We start from the raw sequence: 15,771 nt of genomic DNA on the forward strand, positions 1-15,771 counted from the left end.
GTTGGTATATTCTTTTATTTGGCAAGGAGAAATCTACAAACATACTGCATAGTGTCCAATATCCTTAATATCTATACCTCTGAGTTCATTTTTTCAATTGCATTTCTTAAAGGGTTTGTCCAGTTTCAGACAAATATTGAACGACAAATGTTATTGTTTGTATTAAGAAACGTTGTACAATTTTCCAATATACTTTCTGTATCGATTCCTCATGGTTTTCTAGATCTCTGCTTGCTGTCATTCATTTTGCTTACATCCAGTGTCATGTGATGGACAGTCCATGATCATGTGATCGTCTGATTAATATGTTATGACTGTAACGAGCTGTGTGTTCATCACATGACCATAGACTTTACATCACATGACCATGGACTGTATATCACATGACCATGGACTGATTTTTATCCACTAGAAGTAAGCAGGGATCTAGAAAACCTTGAGGAAGTGATACAAAAAAACAACTGGAAAATTGTAGAACTTTTCATCATACAAATAAAAACATTTGTCTCTGAATATATTTCTGAAACTAGACAACCCCTTTACTTGTTCTATAACCCTTTTGATTCCTCAGCTGTACCTATGCACCTTACTAGAGCCTTAACCAGGGATATGACTAGTTCAATCCAAGATGACAAAGGGGTACAATGTCTCCCTAAATAATCAATTTATTTGATATGTTAGTAAATGTGGTCAGAATGTAACAGCCAATACCACTGGATATTTCAACATAGTACGATGAGGATTAAGAACAAATACTGATGGTTTGCAGTTATCAGTACAGTATGATCTAGCAAACCATGAATTTCTGAAATATCTGTATGATTAAGTTAAATTTGAGACCACATTTGGGGCCAAAACCCTGCTGTACCTGATACAATAGTCCAAGGATAGGCAGATATCTACCCAACCGTTGTGGTTGGTGAGACTTCCACCAATATGTGGCTGCCTTAGTCTATAATAATGGAATTCCCTATGTAATCTGAGATCCAATGAATATATCTGTTATCTCCAATGCGGTCAATTCAGTGATATTATAAACACTTGTATCTGTCCCCATCAATTGTTATAGTTTACCTTCAACAACTAAAATTCATACTTTACAGCCCCCCAAGACATCAAATTTGCTAGAGTATGATATATTTGTTATCAAACCCATTATAGGTAAAGGGAGGTGTTTTAGGAGCACATGAGGCAGTTTGAGACAAACAGGCTAGAGGATTGGCGCTACACGAAGAGAGGTCATCATCTGGCAGGAAATATACAGCGTCTTCTGAAAAGACTGAAGGGTCCTCGCTGAAGTAGTTGTAGGGTCTGAGGTAGAAGCCCACTCCATTTCCTGCTGTCACTGTGTTGGGGATGTCTTCTGCGTGGGGAATGTGCAGGAAGCCAGTTGTTATCCAAGCCACCAAATCCTATGAATGAAATGAGATTAAACACCAATGGTCATATATTAACCTTCTAAGTGATATGCCAGAGTGATAGTGCATAGACTAGTGCACCAATGGATCTAGTGTAAACTCAGTTACTACCGTAGAAGTGTTTTCTTTATAGAACATTATTTGTGGAAAGTCACTTGTTATGGTAGTGCAGTCACTGTGGGGGGGAGAATATGGGAAGCAGCTTGTGAAAGGGGAACAATGGGCTGCGAAAATGGAGGGGTGTGTAGGCAGAGTCATGGCAAGCAAACAGTTTGAAGTGAGAAGGAATCATAGGGAGCAGTCTGTACTGGAGGAAGGACCATGTGGAAATGTGGGTGAGAGAGAAGGTACCATGGATGCAGTCTCCAAGAGAGATTGGGGGATGGTAAACATCTTGTATAACAGAAGGGGGGCATAAGAAGAAGTCAGTGCCAGTATGGGAACTATGGGGAGTAGTCTGTGGGAAAAGCGGGGGCAAGGGAGTAGTCTTTGAGAGGTCATCTAGAGAAGTCTGTTTAACAGAGTGGGAAATAAGGATCCATCTGTGTGAAAGAGATGACAATGAGCAGCAGTCTGTGAGAAAGATGATGGCATAGGGAGCAGTCTGTGTGAAGGGGAAGCATGAAAGCAATTTTCAAAAAACAATAGAGGCATGTAGATCAGAATGTATAACAGAGAGGTACAAAAACAGCACCATGTCTGAGAGGAGGACCATGTTGGCATAGAGAGCAGTCTCTGTGAGAGGTATGGGGAGCAGTCTGTGTGAGAGAGGTATGGGGAGCAGTCTGTGTGAGAGAGGTATGGGGAGCAGTCTGTGTGAGAGAGGTATGGAGAGCAGTCTGTGAGAGAGGTATAGGGAGAAGTCTGTGTGAGACAGGTATGGGGAGAGGTCTGTGTGAGGGAGATATTGGGAGCAGTCTGTGTGAGAGAAGTATGGGGAGCGGTCTGTGTGAGAGAGGTATGGGGAGAAGTCTGTGTGAGGGAGGTATTGGAAGCAGTCTGTGTGAGAGAGGTATGGGGAGCAGTCTGTGTGAGAGAGGTATGGGGAGCAGTCTGTGTGAGAGAGGTATGGGGAGCAGTCTGTGTGAGAGAGGTATGGAGAGCAGTCTGTGAGAGAGGTATAGGGAGAAGTCTGTGTGAGACAGGTATGGGGAGAGGTCTGTGTGAGGGAGGTATTGGGAGCAGTCTGTGTGAGAGAAGTATGGGGAGCGGTCTGTGTGAGAGAGGTATGGGGAGCGGTCTGTGTGAGAGAGGTATGGGGAGAAGTCTGTGTGAGGGAGGTATTGGAAGCAGTCTCTGTGAGAGAGGTATGGGGAGCAGTCTGTGTGAGAGAGGTATGGGGAGCAGTCTGTGTGAGAGAGGTATGGGGAGCAGTCTGTGTGAGAGAGATATGGGCAGGCAGTAGTCTGTGTGAGAGAAGTTAGGGGAGCAGTCTGTGTGAGAGAGGTATGGGGAGAAGTCTGTGTGAGAGAGGTATGGGGAGAAGTCTGTGTGAGAGAGGTATGGGGAGCAGTCTGTGTGAGAGAAGTTAGGGGTGCAGTCTGTGTGAGAGAGATATGGGGAGCAGTCTGTGTGAGAGAGGTATGGGGAGCAGTCTGTGTGAGAGAGGTATGGGGAGAAGTCTGTGTGAGAGAGGTATGGGGAGCAGTCTGTGTGAGAGAAGTTAGGGGTGCAGTCTGTGTGAGAGAGATATGGGGAGCAGTCTGTGTGAGAGAGGTATGGGGAGCAGTCTGTGTGAGAGAGGTATGGGGAGAAGTCTGTGTGAGAGAGGTATGGGGAGCAGTCTGTGTGAGAGAGGTATGGGGAGAAGTCTGTGTGAGAGAGGTATGGGGAGCAGTCTGTGTGAGAGAAGTTAGGGGTGCAGTCTGTGTGAGAGAGATATGGGGAGCAGTCTGTGTGAGAGAGGTATGGGGAGCAGTCTGTGTGAGAGAGGTATGGGGAGAAGTCTGTGTGAGAGAGGTATGGGGAGCAGTCTGTGTGAGAGGGGACAAGGGAAGAAGTCTCAGTATTCCCACTGTAGAGACAATGCTGGAATGTGAAAGCTTAAGTATCCTACTGATTTACAACATTAACCCTTTTTCTGCATTAGTCCAGGATACTGACATTAACTCTTTTGATTGCCCTTGACCTCCATGGCTGCAATGATTATCTATTTCTGTGCCAAAAACACAAGGAATGTTATCAAAACCCAATTAACGGTTTATTCCCCTTGCAGCAAATTGCTGGCATGGTGAAAATATCTGGATGCAAGTCTCGACTACCACTTTACAGAAACAGTTGAGTGGTGCTGCTCTATGCTGTTTCTGTGACTCCCATAGAGGTGAATTGGAGGTACAGAAACAGCGTACACAGCTGTCCTAGACTTTTTTTTGTTTCTTCACAGTTACAGCAACAGTATAGCTAAATGTGCTATATTACTTTCATAGATCCCATTCACCTCTACGGAAACAGCATAAAGCAATGTTGCCTGTTTCCATAAGTTCCATCTTGGCGTTTAGCGTTTGTGGTCAGCTATTCCCATTTTGGCAGCAATTTTCTGAGATGGAAATACCCTTTAATTATGGTAAATATTTGGCACTATATAGGAATATTAATTTGCCAGTGTTCTTGGATCCACCATTATAGAAGGTAGTGACTTCTCTGCTCACTTGCTATGTCTATTATGTATGGCTGGTATTTATTACATTGCAGATTACACCTCATAAACCTATCTGTACATTGTTCAGACCATGTTCACATTCTGAGGTGTGTGCGGGAAACAGCACCAGCAGGCCTGAGATGGTGTTTTTATACAAAATTTTATTCCCAGTTCTTTAGATCTGTTTTTAAAGGACATATTATGGAAAGTTCACCAGCGAACATGGACATGGGTGTAGATTCCCAAATACTCACCTCATCTTGAATATTTTCGTTGTCAATAAATTTAGAGAACTGAACAGTTGGCGTCCACGGGTCATTCTGGTTATAAATGCTACTGCTCACACCTTCCTCTTCCTTGCGTTTGGTTACAGCTAACTTGTACCTGGAAGGGAAAAGAAAATACAGTAGTACAAAGCCAATATGGCGGGATTCACACTAGTGTTGGAGACTCTGTCGCTGAATGTGCCTAAAATCGGCGCAGAGAAAACTGCTACAGCTGCTTCTCTGGTAGTGACACCCATGATTGGAGTCCTTTTACATATATTGCATTGCTTCAAGGGTTGTCTCTGAACCTTGTTATCATCTGAAGCTCTCGAGTGATAGACAGTTTCTATGTTTAAGGTGGAAAGTGCAAAAATACTCATATTGAAAGTATTAAATAGTTACACAAGGGTGTCTGGATAATCTCTACATGTTAGAACTATCCCCTTACAATATACTGGTCACTAAGTGCCCCCTGCTGGTAGCACAGTGGTAAATCCGGGGAATTCTAGTATTAAGATTTCAGTTTCTCTGCAGTGCCACCCCTGAAGAAATACAGAATTACATTTTGACCATTCAAATTAAAGGGCTGTCTCTGTAATGCAGGACAAGACAGGTCCTACAGTGCAAGAAACTGAGTACTCCATACTCTAGCCAAGAGATTACAGACCTGAACAGTGAATTTTATTTTCCGCACTATCAGTATGTCTTTGGAGTGTGGAAGGAAATCCACAGAAACACAGGGAGAACATACAAACTCTTTGCAGATGTTGTCCTTGGTAGGATTCGAATCCAGGACTCCAGCACAACAAGGCTGTAGTGCTAACCACTGAGCCAGAGAGCTGCTTCTAACCAGTGAATTTCTGCTTCCCTAACCCCCACGACTACCCTGACAGACTACACCGTATATGAAAATTAACTTTATAAAAATGGACGACCATTTTAAGGCTATACCATTGCTCATGTGGTATTTGCAGGCTTTTGGACGTAGGTATAATTTTACCACTAAATCCAGGAGCTTTAAGCTCCATATTGGAAGGGAATGGAACATGACTACTGGACATGGCTAAATAATAACCAAAATGTGCCAGAATTCCGGTGTAATTTGCTCCAAAAAGCTTGCACCACTTTTAGACCCACATTGCCGAAACACAGATTTTGTTGCGTTTTTTTGAGCCAACGCCAAGAATGGATTCAAGAGGAATGTGAACTATAAAGGATGTTCTTATACTTCTACCTTCTCCTCAAACCACTCCTGGCATTGGCTCAAAAAAACAGCAGCAAAATCTGCAACAAAAAAAAACTGCTACAAAAAAAGCTGCATTACTGCCACGTGGGGCCTTAGCCTTAAAAGGGTTGTCCTACCACAAGGATCCTATCTATACTGCTAGTTTATGTGGATTTAAGACTTTTCCCAAATGCATTGCTTTATCAAAACTGCTTTGTTTGGCCCCTATCTTAATTTATTCACTTCATTGTTTACACTCCGTTTCTATGGCCCTTGGGATTATCTGCTTATTTGTCAAGTGATGTAGCTGCCTGCTCTCAGGGGGGAGGGGCTGAGAGCAGCTCTGAGCTGTTTGTGTCTGATAAGTAGCGGAGCTTCTCAGATAGGGGAGGTGAGAGCTCCAGGATTTCTGAGTCTCTTATCAGTCAGTTTAATTGAATTTGGCTGACAAGGGCTGAGATAGGGAGTCCATTACCTCTTTATGTAATGCAAACTGACTCAAATCCAGCTCTGCTACATCAGCTTCACATTGTGGTAATTCATTTACAACCAATTCCGTGCAATTGAAACCCCGCCCACCTATGTGCCGAGAAAAGCAGGAAGTGAAGAGAGCACAACAGCCTGCAGGTTAGTGAACAAGCGTCATGGGAATACCCCTTTAAGAAATATCTTCGACCTTTTTTAGATGCACTTATCCCTTGTACAAAGAAAAGGCGTGATTTCATTGGAAAGGGATTGGCTTACTAGAAAGTGGGTGTGGCCTAAGTTGTGGCACCAGGCGCCAAAATTTTAAGGCCATATAGTTTACACTTTCTAAGACTTAGGCCCTTTCCATCATCAGTTCTGTCCAATTCCTAACGCTAGATATTATAGGACCTGGTGCCATTTTACTTACTTAGCCCAATTCATGGAGTTGTGGACAGTGCTCTTCTCTGGAAGATAGTCTCCTGCAAAACTGACCATCTGGATCCTATAGGAACGCTCATGATTCCACTTATTCTTCTGTTTACTGGCAAACTGCATGTAGCGAGGCATGGGGCCATGCTGCTGAAAGGCGGCCTGGTTCTCAGACGCCAGAACCTTCTTGGTGAGCTTAGTTTGTTGTAACATCCGTTCCGGATTCCAGGGAACATCCAGATCTTCAAACTCCATATCATGAGCAACCAGAGAATTATTTACTCCTGCAACCAGGGTTAATAAGATATCAAATTATCATAAATTATGCAAAACAAACCTTTTTGCACAATTTTCTCCTATCGCACATATCAACTTTCCTATAATATCTGCAATTTATAGGCAGCACCTTATAGAACAGGGGGAGCAGATTCATATATAGTTTGATTCAATAAGAATCAGTAAAATTTGTCATGTATTCAGCCACATCCCTGCCCATTCTGGGCTTAGGAGTCCAGTGGGCGGTCCTACTCAGTAACTACCCTGTTTACACAGTCATATAGGAAACTTTTCTTACACCCTTATATGTCAATGGGCTCAGCTTCTCCTGCTCTGTAAACATGCCTAAAGATAGGACTGCGTTTTCCTGTTACAGGCTATCTTCATGGGATTATAAAAGCATGGCTGTTTTGCAGTGCCACGACTGTCCACAGGTGAAGTGCAGAATTACATCTCATTCCATACACTTCATCAAACTGAACTGCAATACCAGGCACGACCCAGACAGGTATGTTGCTGTGTCTGACAGACGTCACGTTGTCTAAACCTGTACAACACCTTTAGGGCTAGTTCACACGGGGGCAAAGAAGCTGATTTTGACAGCGGATTTTGCTTCAAAATCCGCCTCTTTACAATAGTGGTCTATGTAGACTGCTAGCTTTTTTTTCTGCTAGCAGAAAAAAAGAAGCAACATGACCTTTCTCCAGGTGTTTTCCGCCTGAAGAAAGCAATAGAAGTGAATGGGAGGCGAAAAAACATGACACGACACGTTTTTTTGGCCCATTCATTATACGGGAGGGGAAACCGCCTGATGTTTTTTTGAAGCGGTTTTTACAAAAAACGCTCCAAAAAAAAGCTCCAAAAAGCGCAGCAAGGTCCAAAAATGGCTTCCTAATTAGGAAGCGTTTTTTTCAGGACCAAAATAAGCCACACGTAATTTACGTGTGAACTAGCCCTTAAGATAACCACAGATCAGAGAGTCAAAAAACCCCAGTAATGAGCATTAATACTGATAATATATGGTCATGAATATCTAGTCCATTAGATGAACATGATTGCTTTTCTGAAGGGGTTATCAGGAATTTTCACCCTATAGCTGGGGGGCGGTACCCACTACAAGGGAACAGAAATCTGCATGTAATTCTGATTGTGTGTATGTACCCTAAGATTCCCTTTACATACAAGTGCCTGGTCCAGTAGACCTGAACCTTAAGGGGTCTGATCTCCTATACAATATACTGCAATATTAATGGATTGCAGTATATTGCAAAGGCCACTGACTTCTATTAAACATGTAATAGAACCATAGTACTGATAGGCCTGGGAGCCTTTAACAGGATCTCATCTGTCAACCAATTGTTTGATTATTACAATATGGCGGCTCTTATGGCTCTGTTTTTCCTTATGGCTCTGTAATTCCTAGACAACTCCTTTAAGATAACCCTAACTTATGAAGGATCTAGTAATGGCATCTATACGGATAAAACATGGTTGAGCTGAACATGACTAATTTCCTGAAGGTGGGTGCTTAGGAATTTTCACCCTGTAGCTGGAGAAGGCCCAAAACCAGCATGTGGAAATCTGCACGTAATCCTGATGGTGTGCATGTACGCTTAGATCCCATTTACATACAAGTGCCTGAGCTAGTAGACAGAACCTGCACTTTCCACATATTGTGTTTCTCCCCTTTATCCATTTTTGGTGCGGGGCCAAATCTCATTTTCCCTGTTTACTGCTTCCCCTGATAGCGATGCGCTGCAGAATAAGCTGGTGCCATGTAGATAGTTGTTATTATCTGCATTATTACAGAAGTCTATGTATTCTTTCTTAGGTTTCAGAATGATAATAAATATCTTTTCATGTAATGGAGGGTCTGCATTGACCAGTCCTGAGCGCCTCTCGGTACATCTATGAACATGTAAATATAGAAGGTCACTTACCTCCAACATCCAGGTCCACTTTATAGTTTATAAAATGTGTATGAATGGTCCCCAGAGTATGAGGACCCACTCTATGTCCATGCTGTACCCCTCCATCCATGAAGAAAGATGTACTTATATATCCTGTTGCATGAACTTTAGACTCAATAGCCCCATTTTGGTAGAACATGAAGTCAAACACATAGTCATAGTTTCCAAGAGTGGCGATGGTTCTTATAACCAAAACAGTGTTGGCCAAACCACCATAGTAAGAAGAACCAAGACTGGAGAAGTGTCGTCTCAAAGGAATGCCAGTGTTGAGTTCAAAGATGCAAATAGATCCCTTGTTGAGGACTGGGATGTCTGAGTCAAGCAAATAATGGGTATCTACAAATGTAGCAAAATAAGGACAGTCAATGCCACGGACCAACTGGAAGACAGAACGACCAATGCCAAAGTGTCCATCCATGTACCTTGTTGACATCCCAGTTGGAGCATTGGACCCATAAACAGATATGGCTTCTTGGATGCTAAGCTCATAAACTATCCTTTCACCTCTGAACTTGATGTCATATAACCGGAGTCCTCTGTTGACATTAACCCCAAATGCAAAACTCCAGTGCTGGAACAACACCTGGTTATTTTTCACGCTATATCGAGCTCCTTGTGGTTCATATTGCATGGGGATATCTTGGACTGAATTTTTTGGGGGATTCAGAGAAGCAATGTCTTCCTGACGTTGTGGCTTTTTCATCTTAACTACCTTCAATTGTCCCTTCTTATATTTATCCTCCAACATAGACGGACTATCAAAGTACTCACCATTATAAAATACCTTTTCCACACTCCACTTCTTATTGTCAAGGTTTTTATGGTTCATCAGAAATTCTAACCCAGTTGGATGCAGGAAAAATCCACTACCACGTGTGTTAAGGAAGAGCCCAAACCAGGTTTGCCTTTCTCCAGATGCAAAGCCCCTTGGAGCACTGGTCAAAGCTGCAAAATATTCCGAGTCAGACTCATTATAGCCTAATACATCCTTAAGGAAACTTTTTGCCTTGGGATATTCTTTCTCAATAAAGTGCTTTCGTATCTGAAGGTACTCGCTGCCAATGACTGGTCTACGGTGGTAAGGCAGTTTGCCTTTATATCTCTGAAAGGTAACATCTTTCTTGTATGTTGGGTTTGGAAGAGGTCCTACAACATACTCCAGAATTTCAGGTTCGGTATGACTTCCAAAATATACAATAGCCAATGCTTCTCTCTTGGGCTTAGGTCCTCCTTTATCCAGGTACAATAAGGCGTCTTGCTTGCTTGGAGGCAGTAGTTCCACTGAATAGATGCAGTTAGAAGAAGGGTCAGCACTGGAGATGTCTACCAGATTCTCATTGATATTCTTCTTAAGGTATTCCACCACCTGCTGAAGTTCTTCAGGTGTCAGGTCCGCAAACACCAAGCTTTGGTCATTGTGCTTCAAAACAGATGTTTTTTGGTTTCCAGAAGTACAAGATTTAGTTTTGTATCCAAACAAAAGTACAGAAACCAAAGCTAAAATGGTGGCAACTGCAAGGATCAGAAGTGCAGTGACTACTTTAACATTCATGTTTGCATTGCATTAAACCATCAGTTCCTCCAGTGTAAGGATTGAAGTCCGTGCCTTGGCTCAGAAGGAATGTTTTTCACTCATTACTGTCTTTTTAACTTGCTGGATCCCATGAGGAAACTGGAAAAGTGGGAGGAGACAAGAAACTGGATGCTGAAGAAAAGATTAGGATTTATTTTGGAACCTTCTTAACCCTGAAGCCTCCACATAGCTTCTAAGATATCTAGCTCGATTTTACACATGCAGTGTCTTCCGTGGAGTGTGTTAGAGAATTTCCTTGAAGCTGGAGAACAGGACCAGACACATTTTCAGGTTTTTTCGTCCATGAGGGGCTATGACAATCTTTTTTTGTTATTTCAATGATTTTTCCTCCTTCACAAAGGGCTTTATTTTTAAGTTGTTAATTATTTTGCTATATTTCTTCTTTATTTTAATGCCTGAGAAAATAGTAAACTGAAAAGAAAGGTAGACATGTCTGTTTTTCAAATTTTTTAACTAAAAAAAAAAATAAAATAAATTAAACTAGCTCTCCATCTTCCTTATGGTATTTCTTTACTAAGATGACACATACTTTGACATGGGGGTGATGCACAAATTTTTTTTATGCATTTATTTATTCTTTTATACATTATACTTTCCCATGCATATGCTCATAATAGACCTTTGGGGGGGCATTTTAAGAATACTTTTCTCTGCTGATTTCCCCTGTAACTGGGACTGATACAATAATCGTAGATATAGGAGGAATGCAGCCTCCTAAGCCATACTGTAGAGCTAATGTGGGTCCTCATGTGACCACCGGGCTGGAACTGGAGCCCCATCTTGGGAAGGCAGGGACCGTAATAAACTGCCCTTGCCTTCCCTATGGGAGGTCTGTTTGGACTGTAGTAACAACAGCATCTCTATCGCTGCATGATTTCGTGCAGCTGATTAACCTCACCAGGATGTATGTATTGTGGGGATGGTAGCTCGGTAGCAGCACTGGTGTGGACCCAACCAGTCAGAGACAGGGACACAAAATCTGGTGCACACAGGTCTATTTAGTAAATATAGCAAAATAAATAAACCTTCAGGTCAAGTACAAAAATAAACAAAATAAAAAAATAGCCTTAACTTCATACAAAACAAAACTCCTGCTTGTCCGAGCTCTAACTAATACAGAATAAGGCTAACAGTACGTGTGGCTTACTATCGGTCACACGATCAAATAAAACACAAGTCCCAGTTTGGTCTCATACCAGACAATGGTAAACATCTGGTTCGCAGCGCCAATAAACTTCCTGGTTATGTTCAGACATGTATTACATTATCCTTATATGTGACAATCAGAGACAAAAGTATAGTATGCACTCTGATTGATAGGAGAGGGGATAACATGGACAGAAGTCCTTGCTATCCCTCAACCCGTCACATACAGGTTATGCAGTGACAAAGAGTATGTATCAACTCTGTGCAGTCTGCAGCTCCTTCACACAGCTCTAAGATGCTGACTGAGGCAGGATTTGTTATTAGGAATATGATGACCTTGGATTCATTTTAAACATGAGCGATTTTCTGATAAAAACGCTGTCAGGAATTGAGAAGTGCATTGGGATCTCATTGACGAACATTGTTTTTGTCAGCAAATTGTTTCGGCTCTGTAAGGGCTAACGTGATGATCTTGGTATCATGTGAAAGATGAAAATTGGCACTAGTAGCAAGGACGTATTACGTACATCTTCTGCAACTAAATTACCAACCAGGAAAGGGTTAAAGTCCCCCTGCAGTTGTTCCCACAGTTTAATGTTCCTCCCTTAACACAAAAAAAAACAAAAAAACACACACACTAATACTCACCTCTCCTCTCACCCCTGTTATCCCAGGCCTGAGTCTTCAGGAAGCTGCAGGCGCTATGTAAGTGATGTCATCATAATGTGCCTGCAGCTCCATGGAAAGAGAGGATGAATGATGAAGCAGGGAGTGGATGGCTTCCTGCTTCATTGTTCTATGCAACTAGGGCAGCCTGGCAGGACAGCATATGTAGGCTGTCCCAACGGGGACGCCGCTACCATAAGGTCTGGTGCAAGTGCACTGTTGGCCCTATGGTTAAAGAAGCCCTGCCCACATAGCAGTGGTTTTGTTACCTCACGAACAACAGATGCCAGATGAAGACAGGGCTACACTACATCCTATATAAGTCTGTATCTGGAGGATTCTGTCACTAAGCAAGGGAGCCTCTAGGGTCTCCACCAGTGCCGTAAATAGCAAAGACTGGGCCATCCAGCAAACTTTTACATTTACACACACTATAATGTCCCAAAGTGGCCTCCAGATAGTATAATGTACCAGGGTAGCCCCTGCATACAGTAAAATGTACCACCATAGCCTCTGCACATACAGTATTATGCCCCATAGTCGCCACTGCACACACTATTATGTCCCATAGTGGACCACCCATGAACAATTATACCCTGGGGTCTTTTCGGACCCCAGAGTATAATGATCAGAGACCCAGGGAAGGATACAAACATAAAAAACACTGCTACTTACCTCTCCAAGGTTCAGTGCACTCCCTGCTACTTTCAGCCCTCTTCAGTGTTGGAAGAGATGTCGCATGAGCCAGGCTAGCATCGCTACGTATAATGATGCCGGCCTGGCCCATGTGATATCTGGGACATCACCAAATAGGCCTGAAGGCTGCCAGAGTGCAGGAGAAGTAAATAACAGTAGTTTTTATGTTACCTCACCTCCCCTGGCCCTCCGCTTATTATACCACGGGGACTTACCGATTGCAGTTACTACTCGCAGCCGCGTCTGCTTCCCAGGCGGCCATGAGCAGGAGCGAGGATTGGTAAGCAAATAGGGCCCGTTACCTGTTGGGGTTACTCCAGCAGGTAATGGACTATTAACAGAAAAAAAAAATGCATTGGGCCCCACAAGGCCCTCTAATGTCCTGGGCCCTGTACAATCCGCTACCTCGATATTTACACCACTGGTGTCCACTCTGTACAGGTATTATTCTGTTTTACTCCCTTTTATTTTTATAGCTGTTGGTGTGGTATTTCATTTGTTACTTAGTCCTTATAGCACTGAACCATCTCAGCATTAAAGTGTTAACTTTAAAGTCAATGTGTTTACGCTCTATTACCTTTTTGAGTGTGTATGTGAGTGAGGTTTCTGCTGGACCTGAATCAGCAGTGGTGGCTGTATTTGGGGGTGCATGAACTGTGATTTACATTCAATTTGCAGCCTGAGAGAAGGGCGAGTGCAGGATTGAGTGAGTGGAGTGAACTGACCTGGCAGCCGCACCCGTGTCAAGTGCTAAGACTGCCTGTACGTGACATCCAGGATACCCACAGTTTTAATATGAAGTTGGAGAAGGTAACCCCCCCCCACACACACACACTCCCCAAAAACACAAAACACATACTCACCTGTTCTCACTGCTCTGGTATCTCTGTGGTCCAATCCTGCTGCTCCACTGTCTGTTTTGGTAGAATTCCCTGCCGCACTGTGACCTCCCGTGTCCCTTTCCTTAGCCCGCCGATCGGCCTCAGTGGTCATGTGCAGGTGTTTTGCCGGAAAAAAACCCCAAAACACCGAAGCAGCAGGATCAGACTACACTGGTAGACAAGTGATCATATTTTTTTTTTTCCCCACGACCTCATAAAACATGTGGGCCACCTGACATATATAGTCAACAGGCAGATCAGAAGTAGTTAAGAGTCCATATAAAGAGCTTTTCTATGCAAATAAAATACAAAGGTTGTGGCGGTGGAAGGAAGAAAAAAAAAAAAAAAAAAGACCTTTATGTTATGAGAACCATTTTTTTTGAGAATGGGACTGTGTGATACAGTATCATGTGAGTACAGGAACAGATAGCCGTAGTAGTTCTGTATCTCATAGCAGTATGATGGTGGGTTCAGTTCAGACAAGCCAGGCCAGGAAATGCGGTAAGGTTTACGGTTATCTATATAGGTGCTTAATGCCGACAGGCAACCTATTAGGCTCTGCCATATAATAATAGCTAACAGGGTTTAGTCGCAGCTGCCATTGCAATCCATTAGAGATACAGTCCTATGAAAAAGTTTGGGCACCCCTATTAATCTTAATCATTTTTAGTTCTAAATATTTTGGTGTTTGCAACAGCCATTTCAGTTTGATATATCTAATAACTGATGGACACAGTAATATTTCAGGATTGAAATGAGGTTTATTGTACTAACAGAGAATGTGCAATATGCATTAAACCAAAATTTGACTGGTGCAAAAGTATGGGCACCTCAACAGAAAAGTGACATATTTAGTAGATCCTCCTTTTGCCTGTAGTCGCTTCCTGTAGCTTTTAATCAGTTCCTGGATGAAGGTATTTTGGACCATTCCTCTTTACAAAACAATTCAAGTTCAGTTAAGTTTGATGGTCGCCGAGCATGGACAGCCCGCTCTCAAATGATCTGAAAACAAAAAGATTGTTCAACATAGTTGTTCAGGGGAAGGATACAAAAAGTTGTCTCAGATTTAACCTGTCAGTTTCCACTGTGAGGAACATAGTAAGGAAATGGAAGACCATAGGGACAGTTCTTGTTAAGTCCAGAAGTGGCAGGCCAAAAAAAATATCAGAAAGGCAGAGAAGAAGAATGGTGAGAACAGTCAAGGACAATCCACAGACCACCTCCAAAGAGCTGCAGCATCATCTTGCTGCAGATGGTGTCACTGTGCATCGGTCAACTATACAGCGCACTTTGCACAAATAGAAGCTGTATGGGAGAGTGATGAGAAAGAAGCCGTTTCTGCAAGCACGCCACAAACAGAGTCGCCTGAGGTATGCAAAAGCACATTTGAACAAGCCAGCTTCATTTTGGAAGAAGGTCCTGTGGACTGATGAAACAAAGATTGAGTTGTTTGGTCATACAAAAAGGCGTTATGCATGGTGTCCAAAAAAAACAGCATTCCAAGAAAAACACTTGCTACCCACTGTAAAATTTGGTGGAGGTTCCATCATGCTTTGGGGCTGTGTGGCCAATGCCGGCACCAGGAATCTTGTTAAAGTTGAGGGTCGCATGGATTCCACTCAGTATCAGCAGATTCTTGAGAATAGTGTTCAAGAATCAGTGACGAAGTTGAAGTTACGCCAGGGATGGATATTTCAGCAAGACAATGATCCAAAACACCGCTCCAAATCGACTCAGGCATTCATGCAGAGGAACAATGACAATGTTCTGGAATGGCCATCCCAGTCCCCAGACCTGAATATCATTGAACATCTGTGGGATGATTTGAAGCGGGCTGTCCATGCTCGGCGACCATCAAACTGAACTGAACTTGAATTGTTTTGTAAAGAGGAATGGTCCAAAATACCTTCATCCAGGATCCAGGAACTGATTAAGAGCTACAGGAAGCGACTAGGGGCAAAAGGAGGATCTACTAAATATTAATGTCACTTTTCTGTTGAGGTGCCCATACTTTTGCACCGGTCAAATTTTGGTTTAATGCATATTGCACATTTTCTGTTAGTACAATAAACCTCATTTCAATCCTGAAATATTACTG

At 42.7% G+C, this 15,771-nt stretch overlaps 1 protein-coding gene across 1 annotated transcript; it reads right to left on the minus strand.

Annotated features, from left to right (window-relative positions):
• Window positions 1-1,063: 1,063 nt before the first annotated feature.
• On the minus strand, window positions 1,064-10,293 carry LOC142208654 (amine oxidase [copper-containing] 3-like). Its single transcript, XM_075277283.1, has 4 exons — window positions 8,661-10,293; window positions 6,443-6,728; window positions 4,311-4,440; window positions 1,064-1,412 (listed from the first exon to the last, which is right to left on the minus strand). The coding sequence occupies exons 1-4, from the start codon at window positions 10,240-10,242 to the stop codon at window positions 1,125-1,127; spliced, it is 2,286 nt and encodes a 761-aa protein (XP_075133384.1). The 5' UTR covers window positions 10,243-10,293; the 3' UTR covers window positions 1,064-1,124.
• Window positions 10,294-15,771: the final 5,478 nt, after the last annotated feature.

The sequence above is a fragment of the Leptodactylus fuscus genome, chromosome 6 (genome assembly GCF_031893055.1).
Source record: "Leptodactylus fuscus isolate aLepFus1 chromosome 6, aLepFus1.hap2, whole genome shotgun sequence".
Lineage (NCBI taxonomy): Eukaryota > Metazoa > Chordata > Amphibia > Anura > Leptodactylidae > Leptodactylus > Leptodactylus fuscus.

Bases quoted from the DNA above. Each gene is read 5' to 3' on its own strand.
- LOC142208654 (XM_075277283.1), bottom strand. From the start codon at position 10,242: ATGAATGTTAAAGTAGTCACTGCACTTCTGATCCTTGCAGTTGCCACC. The intron at 4,441-6,442 runs GTAAGTAAAATG...TTTCCCTTCCAG, and splicing joins AACTCCATGAATTGGGCTAA to GTACAAGTTAGCTGTAACCA. The intron at 1,413-4,310 runs GTGAGTATTTGG...TTTCATTCATAG, and splicing joins ACGAAAATATTCAAGATGAG to GATTTGGTGGCTTGGATAAC.